At 33.7% G+C, this 23219-nt stretch overlaps 1 protein-coding gene across 4 annotated transcripts in view; it reads right to left on the bottom strand.

The window, feature by feature from the left end:
* Positions 1–23219, bottom strand: part of BRINP3 (BMP/retinoic acid inducible neural specific 3) — a 392077-nt gene that overhangs the window by 187546 nt on the left and 181312 nt on the right. For all 4 annotated transcript variants that reach the window (XM_059146396.1, XM_059146399.1, XM_059146397.1 and 1 more), the window contains one exon: positions 10142–10332. In XM_059146396.1, the coding sequence (XP_059002379.1) occupies positions 10142–10332 (191 nt within the window). The remainder of the gene's footprint in view (positions 1–10141; positions 10333–23219) is intronic.

Below are 23219 nucleotides of genomic sequence, written 5' to 3'. Positions count from 1 at the left end.
AGTGTTATAAATCATGTATTGTTAAACACCTAAAATATTCTGACAAGGCTACTCAATCTATATTGGAAATAAGACCATTTCTTTCCTCTAAGAGATCTGTTGTTGTTTTTTTAATTATATATAATTACCATGTTTTTGTGATTTTTTTTTTAAAGATTTTATTTATTTATTTGACAGACAGAGATCACAAGTAGGTAGAGAGGCAGGCAGAGAGAGAGAGAGAGAGAGAGGAGGAAGCAGGCTCCCTGCTGAGCAGAGAGTCCGATGCGGGACTCGATCCCAGGACCCTGAGATCATGACCTGAGCTGAAGGCAGAGGCTTAACCCACTGAGCCACCCAGGCACCCATGTTTTTGTGATTTTTATGGTCTTCATATCCTTTGAAACTCTTACAGTCAGTCTTGAGAAAAAAGAATGCAAAAAAAGAAAAGAAGAAGAAGAATGCAGTCTTAACCTTAATTGTAACTCTTTCTCAAGTATTCAATTATAAAAGTTCATCAGAATTCTATGTGAATAACACAAAATATTCAAATTTAAAAACTGAGATATTATTCAATCAACTAAAAATTTGCGTTCAAATGTCACTTTTATTCCTATTTTTTAGACCAGCTGTAGCTCATAAGCATGATGTGAGTACCAAAGGACATCCACACATTTTGTAAATACTAAATGTGATTCTAAAAACGATTCAACATTCTGAGTTTGTTAGAAAGTAAAAAGGATTAATGACTGTGGATATAAAAAGATGTGATTATTTCACACAGAAATCATGCAGCTGTGCCTTTTACAACTAAAACACTGCGGTAGTTTATGGACATTAAAAGCACATATTGAAGGATGCTTCCAGAGAGAATGCAAAACAGAAGACAATAAAACAATAACAAAAAAACCAATCATGACTTTAATGTTATCCTATGATCGGTTCATAAGAAACGATTAGGTACCTTTGATATGCTAAGGTATATCAAATTAGGTACATTTGATATGATTACTAGGACCTCCTAGTAATGTATTTTTCTGTCCCAATTTTCAAATCATCTATGTTATGTCCATGAGGAAGATAAATTTAAAAGAAATTTTGTTCTATTATATTTTCCTTGGATTTTCTCAATTTGGATTCTCATATATATAGTTATTGAAGATAAAGGTGATGTTCTCAAAAGGTTAGAACAAGTCAAGAAAACCATGGATAATAGAATGAGTAAAAGAATCCTATGGATAAGTCAATAATGATGATGTGGCAGATTGCATTAATTTTTGCAATTACTTTCTGCACAATTGTGGGTGCAAATATGCATCCATGGATTAATGGTCCATTGTAGAGAAGAACTATAAACAGTTCATGAGTGATTTCCTTTAACCTGGTAAGGGAAAGCATAACACTTGGATGAGTGGAATATATGATGTAAGGACCTATTTTATATTTTTATTTTAGCCAGAGGCTTCCATTGAGGTTAAACAATAACTTTGTTGTTTAACCCTGTCCCCGCTCCCCTTCCCCGCAGGGGACTTCAGAACAAGTCCCAGAAACCAGCTCCAGGTGTGGAGGCCAAGAAAAACAAGGCTGTACCCACCTCGGGTCTGGCCCTGAAGTAAGTACAGCCATCTTGGCAAAGCAAAAGCCGGCACCTTGCACTGTAAGAGTGGGTTAGCATAAGAATGGCCATCCTGAAGGCCCGGAAGCCATTTTACTGAGCATCCCTAACAGTGTCCCTTGGTTTGCAAATGTCCTGATGATTTACAACAAAAAGACCATCTTTTCAATGGCTCAGTACCTTGAGGCCAAAAGGTCGCACTCCCCACCATAAAACTGTAGGAGGCTCAGGCAGAAGGAAATGTAATTAAGGTGAAAATTCTTCCAAACCTAAATCTCACTTAACTGCCAGGGTGACACCAGGGTGGTAAAATGTTAAACAAAGTTAAACTGTCAAAGTGGGGCACAAGAGATGTATGTAGCTATGAAAAAGTGCCTTGAAAATGCTACATAAACCCTTGGCTTTGAGTGCTCCGGGTCCTTGTTGAAACCCAATGCGCCAGGCAGATACTTGGACCCCAGCTAGCTGGAAATAAACCTCGCTGTGTGACTTGCATTATCGAGAGTCTTCTCTAACTGAGGGGTGTTCGACTCCGTAACCTAACAATGAAAGTATGCCAGGATCTAGTACAAGTTTTGAAAAATGCTGCAAAGTTACACAAATTCTTTGACTTTTTTCCTCTACCAGAAGGACAGCATGTTCCAAAGTGAAACTTCCTCAACTTAATTCTTGGAATGAAGAGATACCCAGAGTGGAGCACAGAAGATCCACCATCAAAGCATATCAGTTGTTTTGTTTTGTTATTTCTTTACTGTGATTAAAATAACACTTACAGGTTGGCTCTGCCCTTGGGTTAGTCTGCCAACCTAGACTGTATACCATTACACCCAGACAAAAACAAAGCAAAATAAAACAAACAAAACAAAACAACTGTACATTTCTGATAGATATCTTCCTGGTCATTGAATTTCCTTACACTGGAAGATCTTATTTTGAATGTCCATTTGCTTTTGTATGTTTTACTTATAAAGACTGCTATTTGAGTAGAAATCTTTCTCATAGGAATAACCAATGCAAACATAGTTTAAATGTAATTGTAGGTTCTTACTTTTGATGTATCATTTCAACCCAAAAAAGTCATCCTATTTTTTGGTAATAAAAGATTACATTATTCCTTGTGGTAAAGTCTTATAATATTTTGGGTATAGTTGCTCTTTTGAAAATACATTTCAGTTTTTACAGTGTACTTTTCTCTCACTAGTGATGATTGTCCTTTCTTAGCTTAACATATTAAAAGGTAAGCATCCCAATGATATCTATCTTTCCACTAATACAGTGTTGTAGAAAGAATAGTGTTTTAGAAACAGACATTAAAAAAAAATCTAGCTGAGAAAACTAGGCTTCTGACAAGAAGCAGAGCCAAACAAATATCTAAAGGCAGTAAAAACAGATATGTTGGCTTAACACCAATTGGCATTTGCAAGATATTATGGGAAGAAAATAACTAGTCTTAGAAAGCTTCGACAAAGAAACATAATATGTTTTGCAAAACACTCCAAATGAAAGCATCTGACTTTGGGATTATTAGCAATTATCCACCCAAAAAGTCTGAAAATTTTTTAAACAAAATTGCTCAGTTACCATAATGTTCTCGATAGAGCAATGACATGAAAAAAGAGGAACTGGAAATAAATAGTTCCATATCAGATGAAACTGAATCTACCTGGAGTGAAACACAATTAAATTACCTCTCTTTTGGAGTTGTTTACAATGTTATAAGGAACATTTTTGTTATGTATGTTATAGATTCCTGCTATTATTTTGGTAAAATTAATTTTCAGATTAATTAAGACTAATTTAAATTTAAGATTAATTTTTTAAATTTATTTAGATACTCTAAACAGGACTGTTCAAACTTAATGTGCATATAAATCACCCAGAGATCTGGTTAACATGTAGATTCTGATTCATTAATCTGAGATGGAATCTGAGATTCTGCAGGTCTAACAAGCTCCAAGGCAATGCTAATGGTATTGGACCATGAATTACACTTGAGTAATGAGGCTCTAAACCATAGTAAAAGCAGTAAAACTTATTACCAATTTAAACATCTGTATATGCCAGTCACCTGCATGTTGGATCTTTGCACTGTTACAGGTAACTCAGTATCTCTTTGTCAAACAATGGACAGATGATTTATCTACCTTATCAAAGTGCTATAAGGAAGAAAAAGAAAACATATAACCAAATTTATAAAATATGAAAACTTAACATTTATCTTTTGATTTAGTTGCCAGAAATGTCATTATTAAGATCTACTGACATAGCAATTTTAATCCCAATTTCTTTTGTGTTATATTCATGACTAGTTACACAAATGGCTTCAAATCACTTTAGTAGATAACTGCCTTATAAACAATAAATATTTAATTAACAATATTATTTTAACTTCCATTTTTTGAAAATTTTCTGTACCAAAAAAACATGAGAAATAAAAATAGAGGGAAAAAGAGAGATGAGAGACAGATTGAAACAAAACAGAAAGAGACAGAGAGAGAACAATGGATATAACTAATCTCATGTAGTATATCTTTATTTTTAAAAACCAGTATGGCAATTTTGTTCCCCTCTTCAACATGATTGTTTTTATGATTGCCTAGAATGAAGCTTCAGAAAATATTTCTTTTTCTTACTTTTAGCTCCTTTTCTTAAAACAGAATATGCATTCTAATAGAGGAAATAGTTCCGTCCATTTTTAGTGAGAATTTCTATTTGCATATGTTTTAGCAGATTTGCTTCTTTAATTAAGTTACAGTTAAAATAGAATAAAAGGAATTTGTATTTCCTGAGACCAAATGAAAATGAGAAACACAACCACTGATCAATTTTGAAAGAAGGTGGTATATACTATAGAATTAAAACTATCTGTGGACACTTATACAGAATGTAATTTATATAGATAAAAGTAAGAATTGACAATTTCTGAAATTAAATAAGGATATTTGGAATCTTATACTCCTAGGGATGCAAGACAATTTTTAAAAATCGAATTGCTGTCGTATCTATACTGTATCTTATTGTCTGACTTCTGGCTTCTGTCCTTGAAAGATACACACACACAAAGAGTATATGGTTAAACTTGCAAGCTATTAAACTACTTTGCAGCCATAGTGACTTATACACTAAGTAGTGATTGAGGTAGTATTCATTATTTTAAATAACTATGCTAGTAAGTTAATGCTACTACTCAGGACATCAATCATTTATTTTTCCATTCTCATAATGTTGAAAATGTTTTCTTTATATAAACAAAATTAAGTATCTGATGATATGCTTAAGTTGAACAATGTGGTAACAAGATACATTCTCATAAGCACTTTCAGAAAAAAAATTAAAGACACATATTTAAAAATAACTATTTCTACTAAAAGTTAAATTATGACTTTTAAAACTCTGTGCATTCAAATACCACTGGTCAGGGCGCCTGAGTGGCTCAGTTAGTTAAGCCTCTGCCTTCAGCTCAGGTCATGATCCCAGAGTCTTGGGATGGAGCCCCACATGGGGCTCTCTGCTCAGCAGGGAGCCTGCTTCCTCCTCTCTCTCTGCCTGCCTCTCTGCCTACTTGTGATCTCTGTCTGTCAAATAAATAAATAAAAACTAAACAACAACAAAAAAACCCTCTGGTCAAACAGGACTTTAATGTTGCTGAGAGTGAAAAATATTTTCTAAAGTTGCAAATGAACAAATCTTAAATCTTAATATATGATCCATTTGTCCCTAGAATGAATTTTGGTTTGATTTTTTAAAATACCTCTACTGACGAACCTTGGTGGCTCAGTTGGTTAATTGACTGCTTTCAGCTCAGGTCACAATTCCAGGGTCATGGGATCCAGCCCCAAATCCAGCTCTCTACTCAGCAGGGAATCTGCTTTTCCCACTCCCCTCTCCCTCTGTTGCTCCCCCTGTTTGTGCGCGCTCTCTATTTCTCTGCCCAATGAATAAATAAATCTTAAAAAAATAAAAAATAAAATTAAATATCTCTATCAAGTAAAGAGTACTTTTTCCTGCACTCCTCTCCTTGGGAAGGTGTTTTGTCCTTGCATTCTTGACTGCCTACAGAAGTCCTGTGAGTTAACAGAAAGACTGGTGTAGGAAAGGGACTGATATGAGTAACCCTGTGTCTTCCTCTATTCAAGATGTGCCTGTTGTGGCACCTGGGTGGCTCAGTGGGTTAGGCCTCTGCTTTCAGCTCAGGTCATGGTCTCAGGGTCTTGGGATTGAGCCCCGCATCCTGCTTCCTCCTCTCTTTCTCTCTCTCTCTCTGCCTGCTTCTCTGCCTACTTGTGATCTCTGTCTGTCAAAGAAAGAAAGAAAGAAAGAACACAAATTTTGGTCTGTTCTTCACTGTGTGGGGATTTAGAGAGCCTAGGTTGATATGGGAGCCATACAAACATTCCTGTGACTGTGGGTGGCTCGGGGCTATAATCGTGACTGCCTGGACAAGTCTGTATAATACTGGAGGTGAGGGTCCTATTTTAAATTATTGTAAATATTTTATTACAACATTTTATAACATCATAAGTAAATTTTTGGGCTGCATCTTCCTTAGTCTTTTTTGTCTTTTTAAATTCCTCCAGAACCTAAGTTTGGTGCTTAATAGTAGGTACCCTCCCTCTCATCTTTGAACTCAGCAGTTTTAAGCTCTTGTTATTTTTTTCCTATTCACTCATTTGTTGTTGTTGTTCTATATTCAGTACACAGACACACTTTTATTTCAGTATTTGTCATATATTGTACTATAGTGAAATATATTATAAAAACAGTCATGAAATATATTCTATAGCTAGAAATCAATATATCCCAGTAGTGCAATCTTTTCCAAGATTGATTCTTCCTATTGACTAGCTTATTTTAGATATTTAAACAGTGATGGAGTTTAGATATCATTATCCAAATAGAAGCAAGCTGAATTACTATATTGATAAATAGTCTGAAAGCTATAAGATGAAATAAACGTGAAAAATGATATATATTGAAGAAGGCTTTTTATAATTTATTTTTCCCTATAGGGAGATAATTCAATCACTGGCTTTATCTATCATAAAATATCCCATTAAAGGCTTCAAGTATGCTACCCAAAGTTTTATGTCTAAGTCAATAATATGATGTACTAAATAACTCAGGGAAAAAAGACATTTTTCATTTATTTTTCATCACTTTAATACCGAGTGTATTTCACACAACTTATTTTTTCAAATGTTTAAAATGTTTGAATTTAGTTCCTGGTTACTTAGGAAGCAAAAAATTTACTGGCCTTTTGTTTAAAATGTTTGGTTATATACATGATGCCCTCAGTGTGTTAATATTACGGTTGTTACTTAGTTGGTTAAGGAGAAAGCAAAAGAGAAAAAGCTCTAATTAAATGCCACAAATCTCATTTTTTTAAAAAATGGAATAATAAGATTTCATGTTCAACCAGGTAAACATATAAAGTTAAAATATACCTAGAGCAACAATAAAAAAAAAAGTTTAGTATAATTACAACAGCAATATTTTTAAAAATTGCCTGAAATCTACCTGGTGTACATTTTAATTGCAAATAGTTTATATCCTTTAGCTATGTAAATAATTTCATGGATTTTAGTTAACTTAGTAACATCACCCAGCAGAAATTCCTGAAAGAAATTATAAATAACATTTAGAGGGGGGAAAAAAAAAGAATTCCGATAGAAAACACTAGGAAAACTAAATGCAAGGAGTATCCAGCCTGGAGAGAGCTAGGGAGTTCGGCAATTCCATGTCTTCCTCTCCCCCACCCCACTCCATAATTTGCCTTTAAGAAAATGCTTGAACAAGACTTTTAAATAATTAGAGTAAAACAATTTTGAGAGGACATATTACTGCCATTGAATTATCAATCTGAAGAAATGATTTAATCCTACAAAGGATTTTTAGACCATGTTTATACAAACAAAAACATACACAACAAAAACTAATCTGAAAGCCAAAATGTGGCATCTACAATGCCAAAACAATGAAAGTAATCAAAAAGTCACCATGATTTTAGTACAAGGAACAAATATGTCTGTAAAAATCACCTCTGCTTTTTATCTCTTCTACCATTCCTCTGTCACTTGTTTCTTTTCCTATTTGGAGAATGTATTTTGTGTTCTGAAATTCTGGATATTACACATCATTGACATAAATGTGATGAAACCCAGTAAGAGTACAAGACCACTGAAAGGAAGCTGTAGTAATCATTTAATTTTCACTTTTACTTCCTATTTTATTGCATTAATAATCATTGCTACTAACCATACAGACACAGCTTTTAGAGAATCAATTTTTATGACTACTGGAATATTTTATAAATTTTTTCTATCTTCACTTCTGTAATAATATTAACAATAACATAAATAATTAATTGCATGTATAAATTATGCCACACATTATGCCGAAACTATCTTCCTGCATCTACATTAATCTTCCACACCCATTTTACTCTCCTACTTTCTCTTAAAAGAAACTAACAGAGAAGTTACTTAACATTTTAAAAATTTCACAATAAAATAAAATAAAATAAAATATTTCACACTTGGTTAAAAAAGGGAGGGGAAGTCAATTTTCAATAACAGGCTGATCTCTTTATCTTATAATTTTAGCACTATCCACTTATGGAAGACAAAGATCATGTGTTTTCTTGGCTGGCCTGTTCTGTCTACCTGAATCATTTACATTTCCTCGCTTTAATTCCTTGAGGTTATATGACCGACTTGTATTTATTCACTGTGTCCAGAAATCTCCTTTTCCAACCTCTTCATGCCTTGCTCACCTACTCTTACTTGCCTCCTCATTCTCTCCAATTTTGTATCTTTGTTTGTTTAACTGAGTGTTTTGGCTCTTTGGATTTGGTTTTCATTCAGTCTTCTTGAATTAGATCTCAGTTATCGTCTACGCGTATCATACTTTTGACATCTATGTAGTGAACTTGAACATCTCAGTCTCTAAACAAAGTGTAGTTCCTTTTATTCATTTTAACAAATATTTAATGAGAACCTATTATATGCCAGGCACTTAAAACTATGGAGGTAAAACTGGTGACAAGTACAAGTAAAATCCCAGTTTTCAAGAAAATATGCAGGAATGACAGATAATAAGCCAGGAAATGAGTAATTAAAGAATTTCACATAAAAGTAAAGATTATAAAGAATACAAAGAAGATCAAGATATAATAGAGACTACTGGTGGACCACTGGGCATCTTCCTGGTACTAGGCACAGGGAAACCCTCTATAACAAGTAACATTTGAGCAGAAAAATTGTCCCAAAACATTTGAAGGTCACTGTGGTTGAAAAATAGAGCATGACGAGCAGAGAGAAAAGTTGAGGTCTGTGGTGAAAGCCAGTATAAGACATTTCATGTAGTGCATTATACACCATAACAAGATATTTGGATTTTATTTTAAGTAGTTAATTATATGTTTTAGTTGACACAGGGAATGATTTGACCTTATCCAAATTTTAAAAAGATCTGTGTGGAGTATGGACCTGGGGCATATTCTGGGGAGAAATGTGGTGGTGACTTGGTCTAGGATGGTCTGGGTAGAAGTCAGAAAGTTTTGACATGGGATATATTTTGGGAGGAAAAAAGTATTGGTATGACTTACTGACAGACTGGACTGACAGCTAAAGGAAAGAAAAGACTCATCTTCTAAGGTAGGAAAAATGAAGAACTGGTGGCCTTTCATATTACCGCACCACTGGTGTGAATCTGTCTGTATTCAGCACACTTACTGAGCAGCAGACAAGGAAGCAGGGAATCCCTGTTTTTATGCTAATGGTATTCTGTGCTCTTTATTATAGTAAAGAGTAACATCCATTTCTAATAAAACGGTTGTACAAAATGGTTGGATATTCCTTAAAGACACACAAAACTAAATACATGGAATTTTGGGATATATTTAAGTTTTAGGAAAATCACATTTTCCCTACTACATTACCTCCTCAAATATCATCTAAATGCAGACTTATATATCACCACAATAAAACACATATTTAATGATATTAAAACCACAGATTTCTTATTTCTTACAAATTTATAAATCGAAGAAGTGACATCATTAATCTCTACTTTTATTCAATTATGCATCATAATTGATATTTATGGATCATCAACTCTATATCATAATCAACCACAATCAGAAATACTAAGGAGTGTTAAAAAATGTAATTGTAGATCTTAAACGTTTGCTTCAGAAAAGTTTTTCCTATTCTCTGTAACCAGGAGTGATGACTTCCACCTGTGACTTGACTGTTAATTATTCATTTTTTAAGCAAAATTTGGCCCGTTACCTGGCATTATAGAGTGTAATAGTTAATGACTGTATTTAATGCATGCTATTGTACTGCAAATTGACTTCAGGCAGGAACTAAGTAATAACCATCTACCTTACCATTGTGAATACCATAGAAGGCATTTAGGAATAACTCGATGGATAGATTGAATAAATGAATGAATTCTAGAAGTATTCAAACTGAAGCTTCTTTTCCTGACTGACAGTTTTAGCCACAAACACACATGAGCACAAATATTTTCAAAGAGTCATACCTCCCAAAGTAGCAGATAGCAAGAAATGTGTCCCATATTTCTTGATAAGGTTTTCTGTGATTTGCTGAAGGGTAGGTCGGCGTCCCAGAAGTCTTATGTTGCGGAAGAATTCAGGAGCAAGAGGGAGAGGGGAGCCCAGGAAATTTCTTCTCTCAACGGCAAGGTTATTTACTTTCCAGCGGCCAAACTCCCTGAAAAGCAAATTCATTTTTATTCATAAATACATAATCTATCTGAATGTTTTCATGTGAAAAGTTCACTTGGTAGTTTCGCTAGGGTCACCACATTACAATGAGTCTGGCCTGTAATAATATGTCATGTGCTATGAGTAGGAGAAGCAACATTTATAATTTATGTAACTGGAGTGAATATTCTGAAACCAAATCATATAAAGGAAAAAATAAGCCCCTTAAACAGCTTCCACTGATTTTTTTTTTCCCAAGAAAATATATACTCATAAACATGATTTTGTTATGCGTAGGACATGAATGCAGGGCTATTTAAAAAATCACCAAGGTAATATTTTTATTATTTTGTAAGGGAACTTGTAAAAAAGAGAATGAATTTATTTTCATAATTCCGATTATTGTTTTCTCTATTCATTTTAGAGGGGGACCTTGTAAAACTTCAAGAATATTATAAAGCTCCGGGAGAATTTTAAAAACATGATCTCAAAAGAAACATTTTTTACAGTAATTATTGCTTACAACATATTTTGAAACCTAAATTCAACTTGATCAGCAATTTCTCAGGATGCAAAACGAATTTTCAGGTAGTTTTGGCCAAATTGAAATGGAAGGTAGAGTTTTAAATGATTTATACATTAAAACATAGATTTATACATTTATATTGAGTTAAAATCAACTTAATGATACTTTAGCCAAGAACTATGGTGAACTGGATTTCCTGATTAACTGTATTTTTTCTGATGAGTGGTCTGATAAAAATCTTAAGTACCTTCCATTGGGAAGAATTCCATCCACCAGGCTAAATACTCCCAGGTATTTTATTTAACTTATTACTATCTAGCAAGTAAAATTTTGAATAGATATTGTATAAATATGTGCCATATTCATGCATATTTTTCCTCCAAAAAATGCCTGCAGTGCACCAGCGAACAGTGAATGATAATGATGAGGGAGCAGGAGGCTGGCTGAGGACAAAGCAAAAGCTGGCGCCTTGCACCCCCTCTTCACCCTTTCCCCTCCATAAGTGTAGCATCCCTCAGGCAGCCCTGACTGCCATGAACAATAAGCAAATGGTTAACTTGCAGAGCTCACAATCCTGCTAGACAGGAGTCTCCCTTGGCTTACAAATGTTCTAAATCTCACTAACAAAGACGATTGATAGCAGGATTGTGACACCCCACCAAAAAGTCTCCCAAAGATCTTAATGTTAATGGCTGGTCTAAAGACAACATTGATCCAGCAGCAAAGGCAAGGCCTCCGGCAGGCCTGGAACATCCTGGCACCTTGTAGGCCCTCGTTAGCATATGAAAACTCCACTGACACCTCCCTTCCCCTCACCTTCCCCCAACAGCAGGGTACACAACCTGCCATCCCTCACAACCCGGGGCAGCAGCTCTTCCTGCCCACGGGTCCTGTCCCCGTGCTTTAATAAACCACCATTTTGCACCAAAGATGTCTCAAGAATTCTTTCTTGGTCATCGGCTCCGAACCTCAGCCCACCAAACCTCACCTAGGTTCTAGAACTTCAATCAATAAGAAGATAAGTCAGTGAACCAGACCAATACTGTCCCTGTCCAAATGGAGTTCACATTCTAGAGAAAGTTTTAAAAATAAATAAAGAAACAGACGTTAACTTAAATTTTAAACAAATGTCACAGTGTTGTAAGTGCAGAGATCTACCACAGACAGCCTACTGTGATAAGCCACAGAGCTGTGGGCAGTGGGGACCTGTTTTACTTTCAGAGACCAGAAACGGCAACTCTGGAGAGGTGGTATTTTATACTTAGGCAGTCTCTGAAGGGAGCAGGGAAAAAAAAGTTGCCAAAGGAAGTGAAGCAGGGAAAAGATTTATACAGAATAAAGAAGAACAGTAAATATTTGGAGGACAAAGAGCCATATCCCTGACAGAGCCTCTAACTGGGAATATTTTGCTCACGAGACTCACATTCGGCAGCCCAACAATCCATTTGGTCTTTTGGAAATTAATTATAAAATAAGGTTCACTCAGGGATCTACGGAAGACTTCAGCCTGAGAACAAGTGAACTTAGTGGTTCTTTCATTGAGAGACTCTTGCCATCTCCTCCATAAATCAGCTGATCCACACAGTTTTCTCTACCAATGGTTCTCCAACTTCAGCACCTCTTAGAGTTGCCTGGAAACTCCACCCCAGAGTTTTCTGATTCATTAGGTCTGAAATGGGATCTGGAAGTTGCATTTTTAACAAGCAACACTAATGCTGCTATTTGGAAAAAAATACTAATTAGAAAATTTAATGTATTGTCTTTAAAATTTTCTTAAAGTGCTCTATTCTCAGTAAATGTAGAGTTGTTAGAGATACTATTCTAGATTTACTAATGCATGTTTCCTCAGAAGACAGTATGGATGTCCTTTATCTTTCAAAACCTAGGTTGATATTAACAATTTTTTATGTCTTTTCTTTTTATAAAAAAGTTACCTGTATTGATTATACATGTATAATACATAACACATTTTTTATATTTTATATATTCTAAATAGTGTATAATATATAGTACATGACATATTTATATATGGCTATATAGAATTTCATATATGTTTATATATATATATTACATACATTTTATATTATATATAAATATATATTAGAGTATTCTAATTCTAAATTCCAATGTTTATTAGAAAATATATTTTATATGTAAAATATATAGTATAATCACATAGAATATATGTATATTATAATTTATTATATATTACACACAATGTATTATAACTATATATATTATATGCATATACTTATAATTGCATATATAATATATTATTATAATTGCATATTGCATTATGTGTAATATATATTACATATAATAATATAGCTATATAAGTATATACTTATATATGAGTATGGTATACTTTTAATTTATATCATATGTGTAAGTATATATTCAAAATTGTGAAGAAGAATCTTTAGATAAAACATTTAAGTTGTAATATTTTGTGATATATCTCAAGGTATATAATCATGTAATGCTTGTAAGAAGTTACTTATTAAACTGTGATTGAAATAATAGTTGCTCAATTCCGAACTTTAAAAGCTTACCCACAAAAATGTACTTCTTTAATTTGCTAAAAAAATTTATAATTTTATCAAGGAGTGACATAACTTTAATTCAAAATTGTGGTGTTATTTTTCTCCATGATTTAAAGTGTTAAATATATAAACTCACATGCATGTATTTGTAGACTAACATGTAGACTAATAAATGAATTAATTGGACTTGAAATAACCAAGAAGATTGATTCAATTGTGATATTGTAGACACTATATAAACCCTTTTAAAATCACAGAATATTTCATACTAGATAACTGTTGGTAAATACACATTTGAAGTGTTCAATTCTAGTCTTTCTTAACAATTATTTAATATACAGATAAAAACCCATGATCTATTCTGACCTGACTTACTACTTTCTTTAGTTTATTCCTCTTAAATTTGACAAAAAACAGATATAATATGAAAGAACTATAGCATATTTGTGTCATTTTCTGAAATCAGTTTTTAATACTAGTTTATAAGAAAATATATTAATTGTTCACTTTTATTGCCATTACCAGAATTCTGCTAGCCTTGTAGATGAATGTATGAAAAAACTTCATCTCCAAGGCTCAGAGATTATAGTAAGACAGATAAAATGCAAATGAATAAATTTCATTTCAACCACTTTAAAATATTTTTATGTACAAAAGTTTAACTATGCAGTAGTTTATTTAACATAATTCCTCTACCCAATTTATCACTATCCTTTAATGTAAGTATAGTAATCTAACTTTGAATATGTTTTCTCTTCTCCTAGAGTCATATACCATGGAAAGCTATGCAGACCCTAAGACTATGGACAAGCATTCCAGGAAGCTGTCAGGTGCTGAGGTATTATGCCATCTGTAAACTTTGATGATTTTATAAAATCAGTTCACCTTCCAACTTTTCAGCTGGACAAAACACTTGACCATCCTATCTCATTATCCGCTCTGTCACTCAACAGCCAAAAGTAAAGGACAAGTCTTGCGAAGTATGAGTAAACTCAGACTAATACTAAAGCAAATTAGCCGAATGACTAACTAACCAATTTAATTAATTAATTACTTTTAAGAAATCTATTAGTGTTAGTAATTATAGCAAATCGTTTCTTTCTTTCTTTCTTTCTTTCTTTCTTTCTTTCTATTTTTTTAAGATTTCATTTATTTATTTGACAGACAGAGATCACAAGTAGGCAGAGAGGCAGGCAGAGAGAGAGGAGGAAGCAGGCTCCCTGCTGAGCAGAGAGCCCAATGCGGGGCTCGATCCCAGGTCCCTGGGATCCTGACCGGAGCCAAAGGCAGAGGCTTTAACCCACTGAGCCACCCAGGAGCTCCAAATTATTTTCTTATCTTGAAAGCTCTAGCTAAAATTCTTCTCCTAGGGTTGCCTGCGTGGCTCCATCAGTAGAGCCTCTGCCTTGGCCTCAGTTCATGATCCAGATCTCAGGGCCCTGGCATCAGCTCACATCAGGCTCCCTGCTCAGCGGGAGCCTGCTTCTCCCCTTCCCTGCTCCTTTGCCCTGTCCCCTGTTCATGCTCTCCCTTGCTGTCTCTCTCTCTCAAATAAATAGATACAATCTTCAAAAATAAATAAATAAAATTATTCTCCTAGTTTTTCTTTTATATTTTGTATAAAGAATAAAGTAATATACTATGCTTTAATGTGTACTTCTGTGTGGGTGTGTAAAATCATAAATGTTGATCTGAGATCTCTCATTTCCACTCTCCACATTATTAGTATGTATTGTAACGATACACGATCGCTGCTATAATAGTTACAGATTTTTGGTGAAAACCCAGACAGATAGCACTGAAATAATCCTGAGAAGTGGTGGCAAAAATCACTTTAAGTAAAGGAAGTCATACCTGAACAATTAAGTACCACACTGAGCAGTGAACATTAGGTATACATACAAATACTCAGGGTCCCTTCACCCTGGGCACAGGATAAGACTGCAGTTACTGGTGTCTTTTTTTTTTTTTTTTAAATCAGTGTGGCCATGTGGCTTACTTTGACTAATGAAGTATGCATCTGGCTGGTCCATCAGCCTGGGATCCTAATAAACAATGATGATTCAAATCTTCATCCCCCAACCCCACCGCTGCAGCTTACAGGGGTGAACAAGCTCATGAACTACAAAGAAATTTTGTCATGCAAAGCTATCAAGATTATGGGGTTATTAGTTGGTTTATTTGCTTGCTCTCTAGTAATATAATCTAGTACATCATAAGCAACATACAGTAGTTTGACTTTGGGGTAACTCGAGAAGGCAATAAAGAACTAATGGTTGTATATAAATTGGAAAATTATGGATGCAGGTTTTTTTTTCCTCCCTGAAAAAAGATAAAATTCACTTCAGTTGCAACTAGACCATGCATTCATTAAATCTTGGAAAATTTAAAAGCAATGGAATGCTGAATTGAAAGCACGCTGTCGGGTATGATTATTATAATGAGAGCATTTTACCTAAAGGATCTAAGGATTCCATCTAGATTCATTATGTTTATATTAAATAAGAACATTGTTGCATCTAACTGAATACTCCATTCTACCTGAAGCCTTCACAGTACATAAATATTTTCCCATCATAACCTTTGGAGGTCTTTAAATGAAATAGGCACAATCATTAGAGTTTAATGTGACTCAGCCCCTTTAGAAGAAGCACTATTTTGTGGAACACCCAAATGGGCTATAAACAGTTCAGCCAGAACAGTACTTTGCAAATGTTTTTGTTGGCTCTAAGAAGGCTCGATTAGTTGATTAAGTTGTATGTTTGCCTGCTAAAAATTCTGACTTGCAGGCATCTATTATTATGTATGTCTATGTAATGTTTACTTTTCTACAACAATATTTATTATAATTTTATCTGTACCCATTTAATGTAAAAGATTGGAAAGCAAGAATGACATCAACAGATTCCATTTAAATAATGATTACATCATTGCCATATTGTCATTGACCTTTCTTATTAGTATTTAAATTCCATGTGAATACAAAAATGCACTCTGTGTATTTAAAATATATTAACTACCATAATTTCTTTCAAATTACACATATATATCCAGTTCCTGGAAAATATAGATCCTGCCACTGTTGCTTTTCAATTCAATGCCAAAGGAAAAGAAGGAACAAAAAAATTGACAAAATCAGATGATACAGTTGCTGAAAAGATTTACCGTTAACTACCAATTTACACTAAATAAAGTTGCTTATCTAAGTCTAAAGAGGCTATTATTGTATTATTTTTCATAACACTACATTTGTTGGCTTATAATTTTGATTCATTCAATATTAATTAAATTTGTGTTCACAACAGAGTATTAAATAAGATATATTACCCAAGCACTAATGTATGGCAAACAAATTCTGCCTGAGAATCATAAATTGACTTGCCAATCTTGTGTAGCAATATCCTTCTAATTGCATCTATAAAGTCATACTGATCTTTAAAAATGCCACTAATAATCAATACTAACTCCCCATAATTCTATTATGTGTAACTGTTATATATATAAATGGTTCTTTGAACGTTCTTTCCTTATAGCTTTCATGTTGCACAGATGATGCTGTTTTGCATTTGGCCTGGAAAAGAGAGATGTTCCTAATGGCCTGGCTGACTGTAGCTCTGAAGCTAGTGTTTTTAAAGCAGCTGAATGCTAAACAGTTGGCAGAGTAGAAAATCCACTTTCTTTCGCCCTCCTGCCCTTTGAGACAAAACAATTAAAAAAAAAAATTAACAGTAGCGAGTTTTTAAATCTTGAGAGGTCTTTTTAGATGAGGCTAGGAATTTAACACAACGAATTTATGCAAATAAAATACTGGAATGAATAAAAGACCAATGAAAAAATGTAAATTGTGTACATGTAGGATTTTTGAGAAGCACATTTAATGACTATAGTATTTTGAAAGAGCAGCCAACAGGAGCACCTGGGCTGCTCAAAGGTTAAAGCATCAGCATCGGCCTTTAGCTCAGGTCCTGATCCCAGGGTCCTAGGATCGAGTCCTACACCCAGCTCCCTGCTCAGCAGGGAACTTACTTCTCCCTCTCCCACTTCCCCTGCTTGTGCTCCCTCTCTCACTATTCTCTCTGTCAAATAAATAAATAAAATCTTAAAAAAAAAAAAAAAAAGAGCTGCCAACTCATCGTTGATTAGAGAAAACAAATTAGAAGAATTGCAACAGGATATTGCCCCCACCCCTATAAAACAGCAAGAATTAATTATAGGTGTAGCTTCTTATCTATATCATTGAATTAAAGAAAATGGAGGTAGAGTTACAAAAAATTTTTTTAAAGAATTGTTTGTGGCTAGTAATATATATTCCTAATTATTTAAAAGTGTTAAATTTTCAGGGCCATAAAATGACTGAAAATTAATATTAGCTTATATAGTTTTAAATTATTTCTGTAATTTAATAGATAGGGTTTTAGTCAAATTTTAAGAGAAATACCACAGAATTTAGTTACAATAGTCAATGCCATTATTCCCAAAGGTGACTTATTTAATAGAAACATAAAGTTACCACATGCTGTGTCCACACAGATATATATACATAATATAGTAATTTATTATTTACATCTAAATTAAATCACTCTTTTGAGCAGATGTTAGCAAAAGTATTGATGTAAAAAATGTAGATACATGCTGTCAATGAAGGACTTTCTAAATTGAAGAGAAGGAATTCAGTAACAAAAGTTTTTCTTTCTAAATTTTGGTACTGTAATTTAACACCTGATACAACTTATCACAATTCTCCATCAATCACATTAATATAATACAGAGATTTGGTAACTATTAATCAGTGTAGAGAAGCCAAGAGACAGATACAACTAGTTAAATTAAAATATTCTGATTTTTTCTGACTCAAGAAATAAACAAATATCAAGGTCCTTTCTTTACATTTATAATTTAAAAGATATTTATCTTGGTTAATTAGCAAAAATATTTGCATTTCACACATTAATTTAAATATTTTAGGGAGGTAATGTCAGCTTTTCAAGAGAGATTTAGGAGTCAGAATGCTGAAGTTTCAAATCCCTCCCTCACCAACTCAATTCACAAAATTCAAAGTCCTGTAAATTCTGGCATATTCTTAACCTCACTGACATAAAGTCATTTCACTTAGGTACATACATCTAATAGTAGATGTGTAACATTTAACTAAAATGGTACAGGGGACATGGTTTACCTCTTAGCAAATTTTGGCATGTGTATGCTTGTGAAGTCATGAATTTTTGTCCCAAGATGTCAATTCTTTAAATATATATAAATATTGATCAAGATCATAATCCTTAGAGGAAATAAGTGGTCAAATTAACAAAATAATTTATAAACAGAGCCATACTCAAAGAATCTACAGGGGCACCTAAATGGCTCAGTTGGTTAAGTGTCCAACTTGATTTCAGCTCAGGTCTTGATCTCAAGGTGGTGAGATCAAGCCGTGACTGTGTCAGGTTCTGTGCTCAGTGCAGAGTCGGCTTGAGATGTTCTCTCTCTCCTTCTCTATTTGCCCCTCTCCTTGCTCTCTCTCTCTCCGTCTCTCTTTCTCAAATAAATAAATAAGTAAAATCTTAAAAAAAAAAAAAAAAAAGAATCTGCGGATTGCTCTTCTTTGTCCAGGTACAGACTAATAAGTTAAATGCTCATGAGGAAGGTCATTGCTAAAAGAAGAGTTAACAGCTAATGAAAAATTAATCTGCTTTGTGATAATGTCTTTAAACATTTAAGCAATAAGTTCATTAAGATTTCTTTATGATGGTCCAGTCTCTACCTTAAATATTGGATCAAACATTCACAAACTGTGGATTATGACAAGTAGCTAACCAATTAAATATTTGAACTTGCAGTAAGTTACAAATTCATATGCTACTTCATTTCAATAATATAAGGTAAAAAATATAAGATCAAGGGTCATTCTCTTTGAGAGTAATTACAATTTTTAGAGGCAGTGAATATAAATTGTTAATCTTTTTAATGGAATTTTTTCATAATAAAAATTAATTTTAAATATAACTCAATTTAATAGAATATATATTTTTCCTGAAATAGGTTTTAAAATGGCTTAAATAAAATTCTTCTTAAAATGTTATGATTTTCCCACATGTTAAGGGAATTAAACTTGCTATTAATTTTATGTCTTTTGCATTAACACATAGAAGAGAGGCTGGATATGGTCTATTACAACAAATTTTCAGAAAAAAAGTGTACACTCTTAGATTTACAAGGTGTGAATTATTATTCCCCAAATTATAACCTTTCAGCCTGAATCAGGCTTGAGTTGTCAAAATGCCACTTTACACAAAAAAAGCTTGTGAAGCGTAAACTGGCAATGTCACGTTTCTCTGGATATTACCCTTAGAATTTATGGATTACAAATTGAAATTTATTATCTAACAGGCACTTAGCCTTCCTGTCTTCTATGCTTGAGAATTATACAAAATAAATTAGTTAACTATCACCCACTATATACATACTTCAACAGGGAAACTGCACTCATATTTACCACACCAACGGAGTCCTCAACTAATGGCTATATATACTCTTAGCTGAGTATTTTTCTTGCTCCTAGTAACTAATATATTGGTGTAGTTACTTGATTAATACCTGCCTTCTCCTTAATGCAACAGGCTCAAATATATGCTTTCTTTTTATGGCCGTGTATTTTTAAGACTGAGATACATGACCTGTAGTAATCATTCAATTTATACATACTGAATCAACAAATGAGCAATGTTCACATGTGAGCTAAAATGAAATGACTTAGTTATATAACTAAGATAGGGATGGGGTCTGTGACTTGTAAGCATACACCTTGGCTAAAATTCATACAACACCAAACCTATTAGAATAACGTATTTCTCAATCATGCTCTTGGAATGTTCAAGTGACTGAGGGACATTAGGAGTTAACTGTTAGCTAAAATGAGAATCATTAATGACTAGGAAACAACCTACTCTTGTTAAATCTAATATGTATGAATATTGAGAAAAATGTTACCGTTATCTGTGAGTGCCGTAAAATATATAGTGGTGGTGTTCATAGGCTTGGTTAGTGGGAACTTTGTGGAGAGAAGTCCTGCCATTTCCATTATAAGAGTACCTTCATCATTCACATCTGTGTCACCCACATGGAAAGGAAAGAAGGCTGATTTATATAAACCCAATTCCCATTTCGCCAGGGAAGAAATAAATACAGAATATATATAAGTGGACTAGCTTTCCACTACTACCATTAAAATATAAATTTTTTACCTATGAATTATTATTTTTCCCATTAACAAGCAATAAATGTAAAGTTAAAGTTTGGAAGGTAAAAAACAAAATGTTCAAATTAACGGCAATTTAAAATTTTGATTGGCAAAAACTTTTACCTCAACATAACATTTGGAATGATAATCTTGTGTTGAAAGCAAAAATCTATGAGGTTTAAACTAGTGCACTGGGAAGACATGCTTTTCTTATCTACTTTCAATGAGTGAGAGAAACTTGGTGCCGATTATCCCTCCAAGGATGTTCACCTACCAAGAGGTTGAATCTGAGGGGATTTGACACCAAAACCAATGGCTTTAACTTTCTTATAGATTAAGAGAAACTGGTGATTGAAAAGTAGACTTTAACAGGAATGTATGATGTGTGTTTATATATGTGTTTATGAAGGTACTGTCTGTGGAGAGTATATAGTGAAAGAAAAATATACAGACAAAAATATAGAAAGAGAGGGAGAAAGAGTAGGGGAAAAGTGGGGAAGAGGTAAGTAATCATATGGGGATCAAGTGAGAAACATTATTATATCAACATAAATAAATATAAATATAATGGAAGCAAAATGACAATTATAGATTAATCCTGTATTATCCTGACTAATGAATATCCCCAAAATAGATAATGCAAATATCTGCTTGGTAGAAAAAGCTAAAGAAACTTTGGGAGTAATTCATATTTCTTAGAAAAGGATGGTAGAATTGTAGGAAACAAGGATTAAAGAGGTCTGTGAGCAACTGCTTTACAGGTGACATAGTATAGTCCAAACTCCATACTCAAAAGTACAGAGAATAAAAACCCTCAGAGGGAGAAACACAGATGGTAAGAGAAAAAATATATTCTTAGATGGGGTCATCCAGCAGTTCTGAGGAGACTCAAGGATGAGATTGGGAAGCTGATGGGAAAATCTCTTATATCAAACAAGCACCAAGCTGGAGGATGCTGATATGACCCCAGCGCACAAGAAGGGTCCCAGAGACACAAAGAGTCCTGTAAAGCCACAGGGATATTTAAATTCCACAATAAAAGTTTAACATCACTCAACGTAAAAGGAAGCAGTGCACCACAAGAAAAAAAAATCATGGTTTCTACAAAGGGATATTATGTCTGATCACTTCACTGTAATTACCTTTAATGAGAAATAGGCATGTAAAAAATTCTTGAATATAATCTATCAATTCTTTTAAAAAATGTCTCCTCATAATTTGCTTAAAAAAAACAAACAAACAGGTTGCTAGAATGCTTAATAGTTCAGAACACTTACATTTGGAAAAAATCTATCCAAATAATGGAAATATCTGGAAAGAAAGATTAATCACAACAAAAAGAACTGATCAGATGTGCTACTTATCTAATACGCAAAGTAAATAGCTAAGCTTTATTCAACGAAAAAGTGTTAACATACTTAGAAAAAGAGAACACTTGAGTGGGATTCAGGGGGGCAGTCTTCTAAAAGAGAAAAGACTGAAACCTCCTAGAACCACAGAAGGTTAAAACTGAGCATACATAGTATTTGGTTAAAAGAGAAGAAAAAAGAGTAATAAAGGATGCACCTGTGATGATAGAGGAAGATTGGACATTGATAAATATAAGAATCATGAAAAACACCTTTAGAGGTTTTTATTACTTTACAGTTGACACTGAAAAGGAAGTGGATCAATAAAACTAAAATACTGATGGACCTGTACCATGGAGAGTCCCTCTATGGGACAAAGGAAAATGGAAAATAAAAAGATGAAATAATCACAGAAGTATCCAAGGAAAATTTATAAGAATGAAGGGAGATGAGAAAAGACTGGGAATAGGGTCAATCTGAGGACACGCAGATTGGTTAAAAAGAGGAAAATCAAGGAAATAAAAAGGAGAAGATTTATACTATCTTGAAAGGAGAAATCAAAGTATTTTCTACATTTCACCTCAACATTACAAGATTGATAAAAACAATGAAAATGCATATATACAACTGATAGTTTCTACTTTCCATTTCTTGCCCTGTCAACATCATCAGTTTGAGGGTTTTTTGTTTGTTTGTTTTGTTTTGTTTTGTTTTTTATTTCATTTGTGTTTTTTAAATTTTTTTACTTTATTTATTTATTTTTTAAGATTTTATTTATTTATTTGACAGACAGAGATCACAAGTAGGCAGAGAGGCAGGCAGAGAGAGGTGGTGGGAAGCAGGCTCCTTGCTGAGCAGAAAGCCCGATGTGGGGCTAGATCCCAGGACCCTGGGATCATGACCTGAGCCGAAGGCAGAGACTTAACTCACTGAGCCACCCAGGAGTCCCTGTTTCATTTTTTTAGAGAGAGAGAGACAGATTGGGGCAGAGAGGGGCAGAGGAAGAGAGAGAATCTCAATCAGCCTCCACACCCAGTGTGGAGTCCAACAGAGTTCTATCCTACAACCCTGAGATCATGACCTGAGGCAAAATAAAGAGTCAGTCACTCAATGGACTGAGTCACCCAGGTGCTCCTGAGTTTTTATATATATATATATATATATATATATATATATATATATATATATAATTTATAGTATATAAATATACTGAAAATAGTATTTTAAAAAATAGTATTCTGA

The sequence above is a fragment of the Mustela lutreola genome, chromosome 14 (genome assembly GCF_030435805.1).
Source record: "Mustela lutreola isolate mMusLut2 chromosome 14, mMusLut2.pri, whole genome shotgun sequence".
NCBI lineage: Eukaryota > Metazoa > Chordata > Mammalia > Carnivora > Mustelidae > Mustela > Mustela lutreola.
Note: the sequence above shows the minus strand (reverse complement) of the source record. Positions and strands in the feature narration are given on the sequence as shown.